Source organism: Lissotriton vulgaris, chromosome 2_1 (assembly GCF_964263255.1).
Source record: "Lissotriton vulgaris chromosome 2_1, aLisVul1.2, whole genome shotgun sequence".
In the NCBI taxonomy this organism is placed as follows: Eukaryota; Metazoa; Chordata; class Amphibia; order Caudata; family Salamandridae; genus Lissotriton; species Lissotriton vulgaris.
The window spans coordinates 255,958,868-255,981,232 of NC_141687.1; the positions used below are offsets into that span (position 1 = coordinate 255,958,868).

Here is a 22,365-nt window from a genome sequence, read left to right on the forward strand (position 1 = left end):
ACGTCCCATTGGAAGCCCGCTGGCACATTCTATGTATCACAGGAGAAGACAACTAGACAAAATATATGAAAACATGGTTAATGCTAGCAGACATGGTTGCGAAACAGAATATAGCCGGGGCATGGGGCAGGCCGCAGCCACCAACAGTGACAGAACGGGAACAGGATCTTGACTGGTGCTGCTTGACAGAGAAGGCGGTGTATCAGCGCAGAGGCTGCCCCCGGAAATGGGATAACATTTGGGACAGGTGGGCTGTACACAGAGGACTGTAACTGATGAGGGAATACTTACTAGCAAACCTAGATGAGCTTGATGTCCCAAAGAAAAGTAATTGTAGGATGCTCACTAAATAATTTAGGATAGAGATGGGGGGTATATACAAGGAGACCTCTGTGTATTGTAAATTGTGATTGACAATATGTGCTGGAATTGTGTTAATGTAAACATGCATTAATGTGTTGAAAATCAGATAAAAGAATAAAAATAAAAAAAATCAGCAGGAAATATTAGTGTCACAGTGGACACCAGTCTATCTTTCAATCACTAGGTTATTTGGACTGTGCCCTCTTGCTTTTGGGTAATAAGAACCCTCAGAAAGATATTCCCATTTCTTTTTCTAACCGCAGAAAAGCAAGATGCTCTATCAATAATTTTATCATTGATGGATTATTGCAATGCCCTTTCTTTAGAAATAAATAGGACCTCCATCAATACACTGCAATAGGTGCAGAATGCGACAGCAAGACTGATATTAGATGTTCCAAAATGTCATTCAGTTTCGGCTGCCATCAAGAAATTGCACTGGGTCTCAGCAGAAAAAATAATTCCATTTAAAGCCTTGAATATTGTGCATAAGGCACTACACAGTTCAGGACCAGAGGGAACCAGGCACATCTTTCACAGCTAGGTCCCTACCAGACAATTGTGATCAGCCAATAACAATCAGCTGGTTGTCCCGAGATATAGGAGGTCACGATGGGGAGGAAGACCTTTCTCTATCGCAGTGGTCACGTTTTGGAACACTCTTCCTCTATGCATATATGGCATAGAATCACATCTCCCAATTCCCAAGGCCTTGTAGACCTGGCTTTTTACCTTGTAAATCTGACCTCTGAAGAATTGCTCCTACCATACCATGCAACTGTTGCAGCGCCTTGACACATTTGGGTATACGTTCGTGCTATACAAATTAGTCATTCATCATTCAAAAATGTGTCTTCATCTACCCTATCTTTCTTCTACCCCATCACCGGTCTTTAATTCTTTCTTAACTTCTTTGTTGCATCCATTTTATTATCAATTCCTTCATTTTAGCAAGTGTATGTAAGATATTTTATCAGTTTTTCACCCCTTATTTTCGTCATTCAGTCATCTATCCTCATTTGCCCCTTGTTCTATACACCTCCACCTCGTATATTTGTCCAATGGGGAGATCTCCACACGTACGTTTACTACTTAATGGTAAATATGGGAGGAACCAGGCGGAGTGGTGGGAAAATGGAGAATATCTGCAATAAAATGGATTGGGTGAAAGAAAGGTTTAGGAAGGGACAGGCTACTACAAACACCCATCCACAAAAAAAAGCAATTTGCTGTTCACAAACGTTACTTCTAAGTTACTACTGCCCAAAAGGTGGCAAAACCATAGCATATGTACTCCAGTCCAGCCTTGGAGCAGGTCAAGCATCACATGTAGCCACTTACAGGTACTACAACATACGTTACAACATAATAGAGGCAGGGACGTAAAATAACACTCCATAGGAAAGAACTTTAAACACAAATACATAACATATATATATATATATATATATATATATATATATATATATATATATATATATATATATATATATATATATATATATATAGCTCCAAAAACACCAAACAAACGAGTCACTCTCCAAAGCGGGTGCTGTGACGCGAAGGTGTCCGCGTGAATACATGCAGGCTCCGAATTCCTTTACAATACCCAGCCGGGTTTAAGGAAAAACAGCACTCTCGGGTACAGCAGCAGTAGTTCAGCAAAAAGTTTATTTCAGAACAAACGCGTTTCGGGAATAGAATCCCTTCGTCAGTGTAAAGGAATTCGGAGCCTGTATGTATGTGTGTGGGTATATATCTTTTTTTTTAAGTAGCAAACTTAATTTAAAAATAAAATGTAAACTTGCTAAAAAATACTAAATTATTTAAATTAACTCAAAACAAGTTAAACTGTATTATAGAAAATAACAATGTTACTGTGGGTGGGAATTTTTTTAATTACTTTAAGAAATAATTGTAAGTTATATATATTTCTATTATTTAATGCCAATGTAATTTAACGAGTTAACACACTTTGTGAATAGGGCTGAATGACTAGTGAGTTTTAAGAAGGCTGTGCCTCTGAAACGGAACTTTGAGATTTATTGATGAGAAAATAAATATCCGAGTAACTCCTGGCAGCTTACTCTTTAACTGCCAGTCTTGCTAGTTCTGGAATACGTCCACAGAACAGTGGAACTCCAGATGATGAATGCCTCATAATAGAATACAACATATCCTACTTAAACGTTTAAGCAAAGGAACCACATAGAGAACATGAAACAATACAACAATACTTTTTTTATTATTTTTATTTGCATTTTCAAACCATAGAAACATATCAAGCATGTCCATTCCCCTCCTCCAGTCGTCTAATCTCGGGGGATCTGGAGCTCCCCAGGCCCTCTTAGCCAGCACTAGGGCTAGTGTTAGACAAATTAAAAGGGGTCGGGTCAAATCCACTCCGTTAGTTATCCCCAGTAAAACTAATTTAGTTTCCAATGGTAGCGTCGTATCCAATATCTCACCAAGCTCTCTCAGTATCGTAGGCCATTAGCTCCGGAGGACCCCACAGTCCCAGATGGTATGATAAAAGGTTCCCACAGCATGCCCAAACCGTAGACAGTTAGGGTCTTTGGCCCGTCCCATCTGATGCAAGCGATACCTATCATAATAAACTCTATGGAGAATTTTAAATTGGATGAGTCGGAGCTGTGATTTTATTGCCACTTCCCTAGGGTGCATCAGGGCAGTCTCCCAGTCAAGTGTACCCATCTCCCCCAGGTTTGATTCCCATGTACTTTTCAATTCCACCATTCCGAAAGGCATATTGTTAAGCAGGGTTTTGCAAGTCAAAGAAACTAATTTGGTCGGGACCTGATCCTGTAGTAGACGTCCCTCCAGTGGAGCATACACTGGCAAGGGGCCCGAGAGCATCTCTTCCGTCTGCCAGGCATGGCGTACTTGAGCGTATTTCAGAGTGTGGTGCAAACCATATTCCTCTCTTAACATCTGAAAGGATTTCAAAGCTCTCTGTTTCTGCAGATCACCCAATGCCAAAATACCTACGACGTCCCACCTTTTGAACCCTCTCAGCTTATGTAGTTCCCGTAACCACGTACAGTGCTATATCGGGGTCTGTCTCGACGGTGTGTGCTGCCAACCGATCTTTCTTGACGCCCTGTCCCACAGCTCTATAGTCACCCGTGTCGCGGACAATAGCGCTTCCCTACCCCACCACCATACTTGTAGTGGAGACATGTTTTCTCAATACAACAATACTTATACAACAGAGTGAAAAAAAAGTGCATGTCTTAATATGGTCAATGTCTAGGTTTAGTTTAAACATCAGTTATGCACATAAACTTCTAATTTCTTGGGTCTTTCTTTTCCTGTTCTGTACACTGCCCTTCCTTTGGTTTTAAACATCAGCCACCACATCATCCCTGTTCGAACCCTCCTTCCAATCAGTTGTTCTAACTCGCTACACTTTGAGACTTTCCTCACATTCCACTTTTTTTCTGTACTTCAATAGTACCGAATTAGCTTACACTTCAATTACTTCCTTTGAGCTTGACCATATGGAGGCACCCTTCATGCAAAATTTTCTCTGAAACACATTCTCACCAAGTGCCCTTTTTAGGTCTCACCTAGCGACGCAGCGCATGCGTTGTCGCCTTGGCGAGACCTATAGTTGCCGGTTTCTCTGCCGATGGGAGACAGGAGGTGGCACGCGCAGACAGGAGATGTGCACGCGTACGGACAGGAGATGTGCACATCTCCTGTCCCTGTCGGCTGGCGTTACACAGTGCGCTCATCGCATGCTTTCACTTTCCCTCCCCCCGTCAGCTCCACTCCTGAAAATGCACAGAGGCACAAGAAATACAGCACTTTCAAGAAAAGGAAACAAAGCGCAAAGGAGACTGTTTCTTTTATTGCGGCAGATAAAGTGGGAATGCGGGCATGGCGGGCCTATGGCGAAATCGCTAAAAGCTGGAGGGTCTGACTGACAGTCAGTGTACTGTGCTGAGGGCCCCCCCAAACAGCAACACCTCCCCCCTCCCCACATGCACTGTGGAGAAGCCACTGTTCGTTTATCTGAACGACCTTAGTCAATACATGAAAAGAGAATACACGTGTGATCTGATCACCACTCACGCAAATTGGCTTCTTCACTTTCATTTGAAGTTCCAAGGCTATCAATGACATGTATCCGACCGCATCCAAGATAGTCGTAGCAGCCAGTGCTACTGAAATGGAGTCTCAGTGGACCATGCTTAGATTCCTGGTCAGAAAATAAATGGAACAGTCTTAGAGCAGGCATGCAGGCTTCCGCGGTTCGCCCTTCAAGTCTGGGACAGACCTGGAGTTCACACCATGATAATGTAACATTTCACTGAAAATGATTTTCTCTATTTTTTCAAACTAATTTGGACCTCATTGCACATACTGGTCTTGAATTTTTTTTTTACCCTTTCATTGGGAGTCTGTTCACTCCAGAACTATCCATTCTTAACATCCACACAGCAGCAACGGTTGTGCATTCCACTTTCCTTTTAACAAGAAGAATGGATAACATATTTTTCATATCATGTTTATAATATATTCCCCCACTCAATGACAGCTGGATACACTCACCAAGATCACCAGTTCAACCACTCAACCAAACCATTCTCCTGAGGATGGCAAACTACAGCTGCAACAGTAAGTATGTTCTTTAAGTATGCCAATAATATCCCCATACACGGACATATGGCATCCTCCGACTCAACGGCTCCAAACTCACTGTACAAAATTAGATCTTCTCTGATAGATCTTATACTACACTAGTCTCCAAAGATGCCATTTTGGTTCACAGAATCAAGTTAGTTCCTACCAACCATTCTTTTGTTCTTGATTCTATGGTAGGACGGAGGTGAGGATTATGCATATCTTTCCTCACTTTATTAGCATAGCAGTTCAAAGAAAACGTAACACCACAATCATTAAACAAAAGACTATGCAACCTATGAACCATGGGGGGAGGAGAGTAGTATCCAAGGCAACTATAGCCCAATCAAATCACAGTCCATCATATATAATATCGTGACTTCCCTTCCTCTTTCTTCACTGCTCGTCAGTTAAGTGCATTCCTTACATTCTTGCCTTAATCTGACGTTGTTGCTCTTTGCATAGCGGTTTCGTGTGCACGTTATTAAAATAATTGCCTTGACATTGTTTCAATGTCCCATAGTCCCCGCGCAGCAGGCTCTAGCCCAAGCGCGTTCTCCCCTTCGCAGTTTCTCACGCTCTGCGCTCTGCTCGTGGTGAGATCCTGTCAGGCGCGTCTGGCTCAAGTGAGCGCTCCCGCCGGTCTTTACGCGCGTTTAGGAATCCGGTTACTTCTTAGTGTCCACTTGATTTCCGACCATAATTTTGACACTGATATGCGGTGATTTCCCCACACGGCCATGTTAGTGTCCAGCTCCACCTTGTGGTGGAAATTGGTAATGCACCTCAGTTTTCTTATAACAGCTGCGGGGAAAGCCCAGCTGTTGAAGCGCCAAGGGGCTGCCTTAAGGATTTTAGAAATGCAACAACAACAATTGATGGACAGAATGCAGAACAATGTCATACATTCACCCCAGTACAGAGATCTGGGCCTAAATCCATCGTTTATTTGCACTCCACCCCACCCCAGTTCAGACATGGCCACATGCAAATTAGCCTTGACCCTGTGCCTCATGGGAACAGTCCAGCCCGAACTGCCAAGCCATATTTTTCCTGGACCGGAATCAAGCATCCTAGGACCGGTTTCTGGCTATCAGCCGTCTTCAGCCAGGATAGCTTGACTCCGGTCCAGCCCGAACTGCCAAGCCATATCTTTCCTGGGCCGGAATCAAGCATCTTAGGACCGGTTTCTGGCTATCAGCTGTCTTCAGCCAGGATAGCTTGACTCCAGTGATGTGGAGAGCATGGGACTCGCGTCTGAGCATACCCATCCCACTCGGGGTGACAAATGCAAAAACAACAATTGATGGACAGAATGCAGAACAATGTCATACGTTCACCCCAGTAAAGAGATCTGGGTCTAAATTCATCGTTTTTTTGCACTCCACGCCACCCCCGTTCAGACATGGCCATATGCAAATCAGCCTTGACCCTGTGCCTCATGGGAACAGTCCAGCCCGAACTGCCAAGCCATATCTTTCCTGGACCGGAATCAAGCATCCTAGGACCGGTTTCTGGATATCAGCCGTCTTCCGAACGGTGATGGATTAAGCCCAGATCTGTTGACTGAGTGTGAGTGTTTGATTGGTTCAGATGCTCCGTCCATCACCACCTCCTTTTGTACCGCTTTGTTCGCCATAAGTTGGCAGGGTATGCTCAGACGTGAGTCCCTTGCTCACTTTGCCACTGGATTCAAGCAAGCCGGGCTGAAGACCGCTGAAATGCCAGAAACCGGTCCTCGGAAGCTTGTTTCCGGTCCAGGGAAGGCCTGGCTTGGCAGTTCGGGCTGGACTGTTCCCATTAGGCACAGGGTCAGACTGATTTGCATATGGCCATGTCTGAACTAGGGTGGCAGAGTGGACTAAAGAACGATGATGGATTAAACCCAGATCTGTTGACTGGGTGCGAGTGTTTGATTGGTTCAGATGCTCCGTCCATCACCACCCCCTTTTGTACCGCTTAAGGATTTCACAGGCGTATTTCTGTACTCACACCCTCTGCTTGCAGGTCTTCTTCAGAAGACCATTTTTACTCCTCCTGCAAGGAAGTGGAGGAGGAATGCCCCCCCCCCCCCCCCAACATCTCCCTCCAGCAGTGGACCAAGCCCTCTCTCAGGCTATTACTAGGGCGGTGGCTCCTCTTAGGGATCAAGTTGATAAGCTGGCGGAAAGCATCCCGGGGGTGTTCAGTGACCCAGATCTGGCGGTTGCAGGTCGCAGTAGCTCCAAGATGGGGAATAAAAGGGATGTTAAGTGTAACGTGGGGCACTTGGAAGGATTTGATAAACTTACGGAGACCTTCCTCAAGAGTGAGCGAACGCTAAAGCATGCACCCTGCCAGGAGGAGGAGGAGCCTGGTGAAAATTGCAATGCTGTCACCAATATTGTGGACCCCGATGGTGGGTTTCCCTTAGAGGGAGAGGGTGTATCGGAGGACGATTTCTCCTTCGATGAGGATAAGGACTCGGGCGTCCCTGGATTCCAGAGTCCCACTCCTCTCAGTCCCCGGTTGGGGACGGGGTCCACTCGGACATGTTCGAGCCTAACCAAATTTACCATCCTAGGTCGGCGGAGTGGACCCCTGACGTCAAAGTGGCAGAGTATGCGGTGGGGAAAATCCGTCAACCCCTTGAAAGGGAGGTCAGGATTAGGGGAGAATGCCCCACACAGGAAGGTGGCACACACGCCAGAAATTGACAAGAAACTGTATACTTTTCTCTCTAAGTATATGAGGGATCTTAAGAAAGGAATGGATAGGTCTTGGAGAAATTGCCAAGACAAGCTCTTGGACGTGGTAGGGCCCTCGACCCAGATTATTCAATTGGCGGAGCGTTCAAAGGAGTCAAGGTCCCCTTTGTCCACTGATATTGTGGCTGGTTGGGCGCAACAAACAACTTGCCTGTTAGCCAACGTGATTTGTGCCCTAGCGGAGGAAAGAAGATGGACCCTTCTTATTAAGATCGATCCTAAGTTGGGGGACTTGGCCACCTCTGAGGCGGGGTCCATAGCTCAGTGTAAGCTCTTCAGGGAGCCTTTTGTTATGGAGCTAAATAAATTTGTGACCACTTTTTCAGCCCTGGATAAAGCGCAGGCCTCCATAAAAAAGATATTTCCAGGGCGGGTTTTTGCCGGGACCGGACGAGGTAGGGGTCGCTCCTCCGGTCGCGTCCACCAGCAAGTCCCCTCCAACAGAGGTCAACGGAGAAATAATGGCTGGAACGATGGCCGCCAAGGAACCTATCCCAGAAGCAGAGGTTCAGGAAAAGGGAAAGGACGATGCAACAAAGGAGGCGCCTACGCTCCTGGAGGACCAGATGGTAAGGATTACCCTTCCTTCCACCTCAAGATCTGGGGGAGACTACTTCTCTTCTTGCACAATTGGGGAAAAATAACAACAGACACAAGGGTGTTACAGACTGTAAGGGGATTCCACATAGAATTATACGGGACCCCCACACAGGTGGTGCGACCGTGCCCCCTGGTGCTTTCGGCAGAGGAGGAGAACCTGATAGAGTGCGAAACTTCAGAACTCTTAAGGAAAGGAGCTATATGCAGGTCGGTACTTCATCCAAACGGTTTCCTCAGTAACCTGTTTCTAGTACAGAAAAAAGACGAGGGTTTCAGACCGGTAATCAATCTGAGGGAATTCAACGAGTGGATGATTTATCGCCACTTCAAGATAGAGGAGATACACTTACTGCAAGATATCCTTCTACGGGGGACTGGATGGTCAGACTCGATCTGTAGGATGCATACCTAACAGTTCCCATTTTCCCTCCTCAAAGGAGATTTCTTCAATTCGCCGGGAACACCATGTTTTCGAGTTTTGAGCCCTGCCATTCGAACTCTCTTCAGCCCTGTGGTGCTTCAGGAAGCTGTTGCGCTCGTGATGGAGACGCTCCGCGAGCGGGAAGTGCGAATGATCATCTACTTAGACAATATCAGTATCATGGGTCACTCTTTGGTACATCTCTCCTACAACGTGAACATGACTATTGCATTACTACAGGACCTGGATTTTGTCATCAACGCACGGAAGTCGGAACTACTCTCAGCGAAACGGATGGTGTTTCTGGGGTTTCTCATAGATTCAGTCTCAGCCTTCCTGAGCTTGCCAGCGGTAAAGGTGAACAAGATATGGAAGGAACTCGCTTAAGTTCTCCAGATGGACAACATTTCACTGAGAAAATTCGCCAGGATCGTGGGTCTTCTATCCTCATCGATCCAGGACATTTTCCCGGGCCCATTACATTACAGGGCCCTTCAGAGACTAAAAGCTCAACATCTACAGAGGGGCCTTACCTACTCACAGATCATTTCCCTGACAGAGGAGGCTAGGACGCAGCTTAGGTGGTGGATCGAGCACATGGCAACCTGAAATGGAATGGACCTACGATCTTCGGATCGACACCGGACCTGGTGATAGAGTCAGACGCAAGCAGACTAGGCTGGGGAGCCCGTTGTGGAGAAATCTCTCAGGGGGGATGATGGTCGTAGGAGGAGTTGCAGCTGCACATCAACTGTCTGGAGTTGCTGGCGGGATCCTTTGTGGTGGTATCCCTTACCAAGGACAGGGTATCTTGTTGAGGATGGACAACATCTCTGCGGTACAATACATCAAATGCCTGAGAGGCCCTCGCTCTCCGGTTTTGCCCAACCTGGCAAAAGACTTCTGGCACTATTGCCTCCAGAGACAGATCTCGGTGACGGCGGAATACCTTCCCAGACTGCAGAACACGGTTGTGGATTCGAACTCCAGGAACTTCTCAGATTACAGTGACTGGCAGCTAGATCGGGCAGTCTTCGCGGCTTTGATGGACAGATGGGGTCCTTGCAGTCTCAACCTCTTTGCCTCACGTCTGAACCGTAAACTTCCGCTGTTCGTGAGCTGGAGACTGGACCCGGAAGCTTCAGCAGTGGACGCTTTTCTCCAAGACTAGTCAAGGGAACACCTATTTGCATTTCCCCCCTTCATGATGATATCCATAGAAGCGGCTTAGGTTCTCCTTCAGGCAGCATACATAGTCTTGGTCACACTGATTTGGAGGGCTCGAGCTTGGTTCCCGACAATGATAGATCTGTTGTGGGATTGTCCAATACGGTTGCCCTCATTCCCATCCATTCTCAAGGATCCCAAACGGGACCTTAATCCTCTGGTGCTTCAGGGGCACTTGTATCTCATGGCATGGAAAATTTCAGGGGACGCTGGAAAGACAAGCAACTTTCTTCAGACGCTTCAAACCTCATCCAGCAGGCATGGGCATCAGGTCAAGAGGTATCGCTCAGGTTGGAGACAATGGCATTGTTGGTGTCTGGAGAGACACGTGGATCCCATGGGTGCAAGAGTTACACACATTCTGAATTTCTTAGCGCAGTTGTCCCATGAGGGTCTGGCTTATCGAATGATTAATTATTTTTGCTCAGCCATCTCTGCAGGGCATTGTGAGATTGATGGTAAACTAGCGAGCGAACATGCGTGGGACATCCGACTTCCTAGACCTCCAGAGCCTAGATATTCGGGGCTGTGAGCCGTTGATCAGGTACTGAGAATTCTCTTGAGTTGGCAAGATGACCAATATCTGTCCTGTAAGGAGTTGTCAGCTAAATTAGCCATCCTCCTATGCCTCATATCTTGCAAACGAGTTTCTGATGTCAGGGCTCTGGACATCACAGCAGAGGTTTTTACCCAAGAAGGGGTCACTTTTTCTATACCTCGAAGAACTAAGACCAATACCAGGTCAGTATCTTATCCGTCTTTTCCGGAACACCCCAAGTTGTGTGTGGTCAGGTGCATTAAAGCGTACGAGGAAATGACCTTGGAAATCCATTCTCCCGGGGAGAGACAATTGCTTTTCGCCCTGCAGAAGCCTTTCAGGGCGGTTTCCTCCCCTTTCATTACCAGGTGGGTATGATGGATTATGTCCGAGGACGGTGTGGATGTGCGGACGTTCGGTGCATATTTCACTAGAGGTGCTATGGCATCAAAAGCCATTCAGGTAGCTGGTAGACTGGAAGATATTATGAATGTGGCTGACTGGTCGACTGATTCTACCTTCAAGAAGTTTTATTTTAAAACCATTTCGGGGGTGGTGTCTCTAGTCGTAAGTAAGCTTTGAACATGCATAATCCTCGCCTCCGTCCTGCCATACAATTAAACATTTCCTAGCTAACGAGAAGGAAAGTTTCAATGCTATTAAAGACTAGGAGGCGAGGATTATCCCTCCCGGAGATTCTTTTTTCAATCTCTTCCCGCCCTGGAGTCTTTCGTTCTCAGTAAGTAGTGGCTTCCGGTAATATTGTTGAGATAAAGTGGATGTCATTGCGATATGATTCTGTGCTTCTCAATAAGTTGTTGATTTCATGTTCTCTTGTTGAGGAAATGTCAATTTCATTGAATCTTGATACTGTTGAAAATTTGTTTTCCACATAGTGTCCCGTATTCATGATCATTGCAAAGTTTTCAGTTTACTGAAGAATGGGATAACGGAAGTGTCTCTGTGTTTCAGGAAATGACCCAAAGTTTGAATGAAGCAATGGCCCAGCTTAACCTCGGCACGATATTATATATGATGGTCTGTGATTTGATTAGACAATAGTTGCCTTGGAGACTACCCCTCCTATGGTTCATGGGTTGTGTAGTCCTTTGTTTAATGATTGTGGTGTTACGTTTCCTTGGAACTGCTGTGCAAATAAAATGACGAAAGCTATGCATAATCTTCACCTCCAAGTCCTTAATAGAATTGAAATTTTCCTTCTCGTTAGCTAGGAAATTTTTCATTCACCTAAAACTCCCATTGCTCTTTCACGCCAACTGCAAATTACTGGTATCCCCCTCAACAGCGTCACACCCTAACCTAATACTATGCTCTCTACTCACACTGGCCTTTCCAATTAATTTGATCACTGAGTCTTCGCACCCAATTCCTTTACGTGATCATACGCAGAGCCCCATCCTAGGTAGGGCTTATAGTGACTCCCCGTCAGCAATTTCCCACCAAAACCACACAAATCTATAGGCAACCCACCTAGGGTGACCAACCGTCCGTAAATTTCACGGTCTGCCCATAATTTGGGCCTCTTGTCCGTAAAGAATTATTTCACAGACGCCTGTTGTATGTAATTTTGGACTTTAGAGCGAGCTGCCCCCTGCAAGCAGCCTGAGAGTCCTGTACTCTCACTGCAAGGGCCAGCTCGCGCTCCTGCTGTGATTAGTGGCCTACAGCAGCCCCTCCCCTACTTGGCACAGGTGTATGTTGGCCTAATTATCACACACAGAATGGGAATGGGCCAGTGACAGCATTTGCAAGGCTAACTGCTTTTGTTCAGGGGCTCCGGTCACCTCACCAGAGGCCATGCTCTGGGGTGGGTGGAGGTTTCATTTTGGTGCCTGTTACCCAGGTGCCTCCAATATGCAAACGCAAGTATTTAAGTTTCACTCAGGCACACCAGACACAGACACACTCGCGCACACACACACACACACACGCGCGCACACTTTTCTTCTAACAGCCTGCAAGCTCTCACTTACCGGCTCAGTGTGCAGGTTCCTGGGCCGTCATTTGGCACGCCGCAGGGGTCTCCTCACCTCTTGGGAGCCCCGTGTTGCCTCTGTTGCCATGTAGTCTGCCCTTGCTCTTTCGCCCGGTCTCTCTGAAGCGCCCCGGGACTTCAGCGTGGAGCCTGCATGTTTCCGGACGTCCTCCTCGGCGGTTACTTCCTGTTTCTTTGACGGGCCCCGCCCACGTCCAAACAAAGGCTGCCTGACTTCCAGAGTGCGCCCGCGATGTTGTAAGCGCAGTGCATTTAGCCATAGCTGGGATTCCGACATGCCAGAATCGCTAGAGTTTCAGGTTGCTGGTATGCATTCACTACTTTTAATTCGAGTGGCTTCATAGTTCCATTTCCTGCAGCTGCCTTGGGTGTCTCTATTGGGTGATTGCTCATTTTTTGGCACACATGGTTGTACTTTTCTGCCATATATCAGTCCTCCTTTAAAGCAGAGTGTATTTTTCAAACTTGTATTTTTTCTTACACTTGAATGTTCTGTATATTTCCATGTGGTCTGAAAATCGTGCACCCCTTTAAGTTGCTTTCGATGAGTGTTAGAACGCCAGCCAGGTTCTTTATTGGCACGACACGTGACAAAAACAATTAGACGCGCAAAAGATACTGCCAGGGGTGGTTGAGTCTGGAGCATTGGCACAGACGCCAGGGATGCAGAAGGCAGTGTAAGTAGGAAGGACAGCGGAACGAAGACACTGAATGTTCTTCTGCACTGGCAATGCGAGCAGCTTGAAAGCTCCAGTGGTGACGGTTCCAGAGAAGACATTCCGCCTTCAAAGGAGTGGATGTGACAGGCGAGGATGCCTGCGACAGCTGCAGAACCCCATGGTGCAGCGTAATTCCCATTGCAACGGGGCACTTTGAAGGTTGAAAGTGCAGCTTTTACTTCAACATGTGAGGTTGTGGGCTTTGAGGGGTGGGGATGGATCACAAGAGACGTACAGAAATCGGATTGTCCTCTGTAGATAGGATTGGCAGGGCCTAATGTACGTTTTCTTTGCATCTGTGTTGACTTGCTCCAGCAGTCCGTACTTAGAGTAGGGGGTGTATAGCACAAAAAAAACGAGACCCATGATTGCAGCCACTAGAGCCAATGGGCCAATTTCCCACATTTTGATCATAGCGTTTGGGATTTAGAGACATGGTCATTAAACTATGAAATAACTTCCCCCTCAATGTGTAGCCTCCTTAATTTCATGTTTATGCCACCCACATAATTGAAATGCAGATAAATTCGCACTTTCGTCATATACTTGTTTCATTCCCTCCTGCACTGGACATGGTAATGGAAATCAAAACTTTTGCAGCATTTTTGCAAAGGGGCCAACTCTGCAGACAATGACCTGCAGACTGTTTGGAGTGCTGCACAGTGTTTCTTACCTTTATGCCACACATGTTCTGATTGGTGATGTGCCAAGGGTTTCAAGGGGATTGTATATATACTTCGTATTTGCATTTTAAGCTTTAGATGCACCAAAGCACCACTAACTTTACTTATAACATGTGAGTTAAGGAAGCTGGGCCTGTGAAGTTTCAAGAAATGGTCCTAAAGATGGGTCAGGAGCTAGACTGGTAGATTGAAAGTATCATGTTTATTGACAAGCTACTCCCTTTACTACAGCATTGGGTACATAGCTCTAGTCAGGACCTCATCCTCCCATCAACTGTAACTATCTACAGACATCCACTGTACACTTGCAACACACTACCTCCCCAATATCCCTCAAAACATTACCGTACAGTTGCATTTGACCACCAGCAAAGACATACAGAACATTGGGAGACTCTAGATACTACGGGACCCTGATGAAGAGTAAAAGTGTCAAACCTAAAAAGCCAGAAATGCATAAACTGCTGATTGCAAGCCGGAATTCTTAATGAACGGCAAATTATCTTTAACCTTGCCACCAAAAATGCACAATTATTATTATTACAATGGTGGAGATTTGGGTGCCAGGATTCCAGTGGTAATCCTTGGAAATAAAAGGGTCACAGATTTCTCCTGCCTTGCCCTATGTGGCTGCAGGCAGTATTGGAAACTGAAAACACAGCCTCCCCAAAAACAAGAGAACTAGCCCCTCACTGCAGGAAGCTGTGAGTTGAATGGACCATTTCACATGGTTGGTTTATTGCTGCTCATCTTGCTCCAGAATCAGTCCTGTAGCTTGCAACCTACCGTGGAAATTTCAGAGTGCCGAAATAGCCAGCCGAGCCCTGTGCCCATCACCCATACCATTCAGATCACTTAGATGAAAGGCCTATGCCGGCTCCACTTTGCAAGTTGTGGGTCTTTATTTTTTATTGCCAGACCACACAACACATGGTGACAAATGTGAGATGACCCATCCACTTCCAAATGTATGGTGGAGGTGCTGTTAGTTCAGCCCTTCCTTTTGGAGGCGAAGAGGAGGGTTTAGGAAGAGAGGCAGGGCTATATGGGTTCACGGATCGGTGGCCTTTTTATAGCAGGACGGTTGAGTTGTCTTTCATTCAAATCATATCCATCCCCCACCCTGACACCACCTGTGATCACCACCCTTTGGGGCTGATTGAGGGCTCTTAATACAAATTTGCAGAAAGCTCTAGCAAGCTTACGCTGATTAGAAACCTTTAGTGCTTTCTTTAAAGGCCACTTGTTATAATGAAGGTACTGCCTATCAAAGCGGGAGTTGGGTAACCTCCTCATGTAGTAACGTAAGTTGTAGGTTTCTTGTAGAAGATGTTACTAGTTACTCTCCAACTACACAGTGACATTCCAACTTCTTTTGACCTAATTTGCTACAATCAGCCGGGTAGGAGAGATAAAGCAAAGACTGCTTTCTCTCTGTACAGTCATGTATGGAATGGTTGGAATCTTAAATTAATTTGTCATGTGCTAGAGTAAAAAGTCTGATCACATGATGTGATTTCTGTTCAGGAATATAACCAAGCAGTCTCCCTTATGCAGATGGTACACCATGCCCTTGAAGGCTGTCATTACTGTCATCAAATTTATATTTTGGGCCAGTTGTATTTTCTGTTTGACAAGATTCTCCTCACTTGGACAGTGGGTTCGATGCTTTTTCCTACTCTCTTGTTTACATTTGCTTCTGTCCGTGGTTGTTTAGCTTCAGCTCCCGTCTGTACTGCCCCCACCCCCATCACTTTATTATTGCAAAGCAACCGAAGCCCAGCCAAGCCCCCCAGTAAAACACCGTATACCACGTTGAGGAAGTTGGAATTTCAAGTCCATTTCATGTTAGTTTCCTTTTGTTTCAATTTTAAGTTCTCAGTTTGGTATAACATTTTTGTCGTTCGTAGTGCCCCTTAAGAAGTGCTTCATTTTTATATCTGCAGAACAGAACCCGTGACCTACTAGTAACACATCACTGCATGGGTCTCTTAGCTCATTAAATCACGTTAAAACTTCAGAGCACATTTACCAGTCCTGGCTCAGGCGCTTTGGTGGCGGTAATGGGGCTATGAAATATTAATTTGGGTGGTGTGGAGAGGCCACCTCTTTGGGTCTATAAAAAGAGGTCTGCGCATCAGGTGTGCTTTGATGTGTGGGTGCACAAATCATTCAATTAACCATATGGCCCAGAAAGTAAAAGCATTGTACGTGCTTCCACTAGGCAAACTAAAAGCAAACAAGCATTTGCAAAGCAATAGGTCTAGCATTTGTGGGAGTTTAAGTTATTGACATTGTAAATTACAATGCCTTTTCTTTGTTTTTAAAACGAAGACATAAATAAAAGGCATTGTCATTTACAATGCCAATAGCTCAAACTTAAGTAAATGCGGGACCTATTGCATTGCAAATGCTGGTTTTGTTAGGCACAGGGAGATGAAGTGATTTGCCCAGATGTTCAGCGTCATTGCCGAGACTCGTACCCAGTTCCCCAGATTCGAGGTCAACCGCCCTAGCCGTTAGGCCAACTCCTTACTTACTTATGTAATTTTGCACGACTTCCTCTGATGTGTGTAAAATGCACCATTTGTCCCGAATATTTGTCCTGAATTCTCCCCTTCTGTCATGAATTTTTGTATTGAATTTTGATCCTTTGTTTTGAATTTTTACACTCACTGTCCTGAATTTGCACCCATGCCAGTTGCTCACCCTAAACCCACCTCCTTACATCTCTTCGAAGATCCTGCAATAAGGTAAACTCTTTGCAACAGCCCTAGCGCTTTAAATTGATGGTATTGTCCATTACTCAGTACGTGTACTTCTGTTATTCGAAAGGGAGAGGACCTGCACTTCTTATAGCTGCAGTACATTTCATGGGATAGTACCTGCACTTGTCAAGAGCAAACAGGTACTTCTAGATAGCGAGTACCTAGGCTTCTATAGTTCCATTAAAAGCACTTGACAACCCTACAGGTATTGAGTCCCCACACATTAACATGGCCCCTTGTTTCACTGCAGACATTAATTCCCTGCAGAACACAATCCCAAAACAAATCCCAGAACAGACCTAAATACCACTTCTCACCTGCAGATAGGATCATCTTTCCGTTCTCTATTCTGTTACCTACTGGCCTCCTACATACCATGTAACCCTTCTTCTTAGCCTCTACTTACTTCCGTAAGGGGCAAGACGATCCATGACAAGCTCCTGTCCGGCAGTTGACACAGGTGTTGCCACAAGGCGAATAATCAATTTCGCTTACTGCAACCAAAACAGCTCTGAGCAACGGTGCGCAGCCGTCTGCCCCATACGTCACAGAGCCACCATGCGCACATCCAATCAGATGCATGGGAACCATTCACGTGTGGGCGGTCAAAATAGGACTGGGGGGAAAAGCAGCAACATAGAAGATACACAGGATGTTACCAACAAAGTAATGTTAATCTGGCGGCCATCTTGAAGAGTATGTACCAGACAAGAAAAACGACTCATATTTCAAGCGTTCATTGAGAGAGACCAAATTTCTCTTAATTTGAAACGATGCTTTAACTAACACATTTAAATGGAGGTAAACTTGAACCTCCTTCAGGGGCTGCGTTAAGAACCTTAATGCGCATTTACTGCTATTACTGTGTTGTAAAAAAACACCTGTCTATGAAGCACAGCGAGGCTAAGGGAAGCACGAAAGTGTATGGGCGGGGCTGAAAGCGATTCAGGAACTATGGTGGGGACTGACAGGTTTAAGATGTTTGGGATAAGCAATACTATTAATGATGAACGATATATGTAGTGGTTGAATTTACGTTTATAGTGCTGCTATAACCAGGGAGGGATTTTTGGGCGGTGCGCCGTGAGACCGTCGCCGAAGCTGACGTTGGATTGGGCGTCGTTTTTGTTGCGAGTATGATAATTATTTGAAAAGCACCTGCTACCGTGTTCCTGGCCTCCAGCAATTTTTAGACAACAACATAAATGTCAAATTAACTCGGGTGATTAATGTTCTTCCTAGAAATAGCGGAGTTTTGTCTAGTGGAAGTTTTGACTCATGGTAAGATAGCGCAGTCGGTCAAAATGCCTGATGCAAAGAACGAGTACCATGCAGATCACAAAGTGCATATAATGTAAATAGGTTAGTAGGTTACAGCTTTTGTCTGAGAGATCCTTTTGTTACTGCAGTTTATAAGTTAAACTCCTACCATAGACCAGTGGGCTATTAACCGTCATCAAAAGGCTGCATGCAAACTACAAGTAAAAGATTAGAGCATTATGATTTTTTTCTCCCAGTCTTTCATTATCCTGTGTTAAAAAAAAGGGTTAATTTGGATAGAACTCAATTCTGATGATTAAAGAGAACCCCCCAACTTTGAAGTTACTTTTTATATTCTGAGATTGTGCTTCTCCAGACCAAGCACTATTAAACTATACTGTCTACCACTATGGATGTCATGAGACTCCTACACCTTGTAGTCCTCTGTCTTACGTAACATTTCCTATACATTGATTTACACACCTATGATTGATTATCTCTGTTTAGTGTGTGATGTAAAGCGCTCTGACACACTACACTGCTATGATTGGCGCTATAAAACTAAATTCATCTGAGGGAGAGTGGTTATGGAGTCTCTAGGGGCTCTGTTAAAGGTTGGTAGTGAGGGAATCAGTGGCGTCAGTGGTCATTGGGAGCAGGGAAATCATAAGGATTTCGGGGGCCCTGGGCCAAACGTATTTTGGGTGCCCTTGTTCATAACAGCTTGCTTTGAATTATTGACCCAATTCCAGGTCTTTCATGCCCTCTTTGGCCATGGCACTGACAGTGTACAGACACACTCGTCCAAATTCTAAATGCGTTTACATCTAATATTGAAGGATAGTGACGTATGATTTAATTATCATAATACAGCAGCATCTCATTAATATTAGTGAAAATAATCTTTGTGATCCCCTGCCATTTCTCATGTGTGAGGTCCTGTTTTGATCTAAAAAAAACTGTTTTTATGGATGTTGCATGGTGTTGAAAAACAAACACTTCTCTGCCAAATGTCTGTACTAGATTCCAATACATCGCCAACCGCGCCTTAAAACCCTTAGAGTGATTAGTTCACGCTTTATAAATACCAGATTTATTTATTTATTTTATTTATTTGTTTATTTATTTATGAGAACAGGCCACAACTGACCACAAAGACTTGCCAATGGTGTGGGAGGTATTTTCCACACACGGGAGAATGCCCAGCCTTGGGTAAGAAGTTCACAGCCTGAGGAAAACTAAAGCCTACGCAGAAGTTTGCCACTCAATGCCTTTGTCAAGGAACTTTCAGAGGGTAGCAGATAGCACAGTGGGATTCTAGGCAGAGCCTGCAGAAAACACTGACATAGACGACAATGACTTGGACGGTACAATACAAATGGTCTAGGTGGTCGAACAGTTCTGCAGCCAGGCTAAAACCACCCCAAAGTGCTGAAAACATGTTGGAAGGCAGCTCACAACAGCACTCATTGACATTGGGGCATCCATCAACATTATTGCGCAGGAGCTATTCAAGGCTTTGACCACACAGCTCAAGCTCCACCCAACAGAAGTCAAGGTGTATGCCTTTAGAAACACCACTCACCTATCCCTGGCAAGGGTGTTCACCACAGATATCAAATACCAAGAGAACTCCACCCAACACAAGATGTACTTCATGAAGGGAGGAGAGGTATACTTCTAAGCTGCAAGGCTGCAGACAAACTTAAACTGATACAGTTCCCACTAAGTGCACACATTACAGGCCTAGAAACACTACTGGAAGGAAAAGAGGTAATACCTACACCTCAAACAATCTATCCATCAGGTGGTCTTGCAACATCGTCGAGTGGCATTCCACTTGAGTTCGAAGGTGGAGGAATAGCTACAAAAGCTAGAAGTAGCAGACATCATTGAAAGAGTCAATGGTCCCAGCACATGGGTGTCCCCTATCATAGTACCTTGCAAGCCAAAAGAGCCAGCTAAGGCGCAGCTGTGCATGCACACCCCAAATTGAACTATCGAGCAGGAGAGAGTTATGACTACCACGGTGGGGGACAACATGAATGAGGTCACAGGATTGTGCTGGTTCTCAAACATGGACCTCAGATGAAGGTACCACCAGATCCTCTTGGCCCCAGAATCGTACCATGTCACCACGTTCTAGGCCCACCTAGGGCTATGCAGTACAAACACCTTAACTTTGGCATATCAAGTGCTGCTCAAGAATTCCAAGACATCACACCAGGCATACTGACAGGACTCCTGTGGGTTCTCCACTTCGGTGATGATATTCTGGTACATGCCCGTCCCTCGAAGACAAATTCACCCAACTGAAAGCAGTATTAAACAAGCATTTGCAATGCAATAGGTGTTGCATTGATAGTTTGAGGTATTGGCGCAGCAAATAATAATGCAACGCCAATAGCTCATACTTACAGTAATGCAAGACCTAGTGCTTGCAAATTTTTTTTTAAAAGTTCTATATAGCGCAAACTAGACCTTGGTAGGATATCAGAGCGCTTTACAAATGCTACATCAAATAGATAGATTGATACACTAGGTACAAAAATAAGAGTAGATAGTAGGGAAAGCATATGTGATGACAAACATTAGTAGTGGATCTGGGGGTACTCAAAAGTGTGTTAGCCATAGGTCCTTAAAATCCGGTGTAAGTCCTGTTTGGTTAGCTATGGCAAGTGTTGGGATGTGGCAGGGATTTGTTCATTAGAAGCAGTTTGACTTCTTTTTTGAAGGAAGTGCTTGAGTGGTTCATTCTGATTTCCGGAGGCACAGCATTCCAGATTCTAGGTGCTAGTCGTGAGAAAGTACAGTTGTATGTTTTCTTTTTCCGAAATTTTGCAGTTTCAATAGCCAGGTGCTGGTGCTTCTCGACATTCTGCCACCGCCTGATAGCTCCAGTTTATCGGCTAGATACATTGGAGTGTCGAAGTGCAAGGCTTTGTGTGTCATGCAGCCAATTTTAACATGTGTTCGTTCCTGTCTCATAAGGGGGCCAGTTCAGTGCCTTTAGATCAGGGGTGATGTTAGAAATGGGATGTTTGGTTTGCTAGGGCATGGGCCAAAGCCAGGCAGAAACCACCACGCTAGTCAGGATAAAGGAGTTACACCTCTAAAATAATCCCCTGCTCACCCCCATAGTAGCTTGACACGAGCAGTCAGGCTTATCGTAGAGGCAATGTGTAAAGCATTTTCACATAACCAACAGTAATACAGTAAAAGCACTACAAAAGGACACCACACCAGTTTAGAAAAATATCCAATATTTTTATATACTTAAGACAAGACCAAAAACAATAAAAATCCACAAAACAGTACTTAAAAATCTTCAGTTATCAAAATATGCTTGAAAAACAGTTCCTTCATGTCGATTGCGTCCGGGGCTATCACGGCGTCGTGAGCAAACAAATCCAAACAGTTCTGGCTGACTGTGGCGTCGCGGGCCAGCTACGGTGTCGGGAAGACCCGCAAACAGTACCTTTTAGAAATGCAGGGCGTCGGCGACATGCGTTGCAGATCGAACTCCTCTCTGTTGAAGTCAGGAGCGCTGGCGTTATGCGGGAGCTGCGGGACGAAGTGCAACGTTGCGGCATACCGTGCCCTCAGGACGCGGTGCGAGCAGCGGCACGGTGGCGGCATCAGATGGCGTCGTTGGTGAGACCTGGGCGGCGGTGCAAAGGGAATGCGGTGCTCGTCGCGGTACTTGCAGCTCGTGGTACAAGCAGTGGCGTCGTTGTTGCTGAAGCGCTGACGTCGGCTGACTAACTGGAGTAGGTGGCACCGGAGTTGGTAGGCAAAGGCTGCGGTCTGGGTTTAGAGTGGTGCATTGTGTAACTTTACGAGCGGTGCCCTCGAACCACGGTGCTAGCAGGGGCGTAGACTTTGGCATGGCGTCGACGGGCATACCAAGGCATCGGGGTGAAGCGAAGCGGTGCAGAGTGCGGGGCTCACAGGTCGCGGTGCAAGCAGCGACTCGGTGGCAGCGTCAGCAGGCATTGTCAGTGAGACCAGGGTCGCGTTGCACTGGTGCCTTCAGGACACGGAGTCGGCAGCGGCATCGTAGACAGTGCGGGTTGCTTTTTCTTCTGTTGCAGCACAAAACACACAGTCCCCAGTGCTGAAGGCAGCAGAGCTTGAAGTCTTTGTTGTTCCTGGGACTTCTTGAACAGGGGGCAAGCTCTACCTCAAACCCTTGGAAAAACTCACAAAAGTATATTGCAGAAAGTTCAGTCCAGTCCTTTCACTGCCCAAGACAGAAGCAGCCACTTTAGGCCAACACAGCAAAGCAAACAGCAATGTGGTAGTTCATCCTCACAGCTTCTCCAGCTCTTCTTCTTGGCAGTCTTCGTGGCCCAAAAGAGTTCTAAAGTTC

The 22,365-nt window shown here is 45.7% G+C and overlaps 1 protein-coding gene across 2 annotated transcripts in view; it reads right to left on the reverse strand.

The window, feature by feature from the left end:
* The window catches only part of TADA2A (transcriptional adaptor 2A), a 279,922-nt gene extending 262,607 nt beyond the window's left edge, over nucleotides 1-17,315 (reverse strand). The window contains exon 1 of one of the 2 annotated variants that reach the window (XM_086954889.1): nucleotides 17,140-17,315. In XM_086954889.1, coding sequence (XP_086811015.1) covers nucleotides 17,140-17,164 — 25 coding nt within the window. In that variant the 5' untranslated portion in view covers nucleotides 17,165-17,315. The other variant, XM_086954888.1, reaches the window with a different exon arrangement.
* Nucleotides 17,316-22,365: the final 5,050 nt, after the last annotated feature.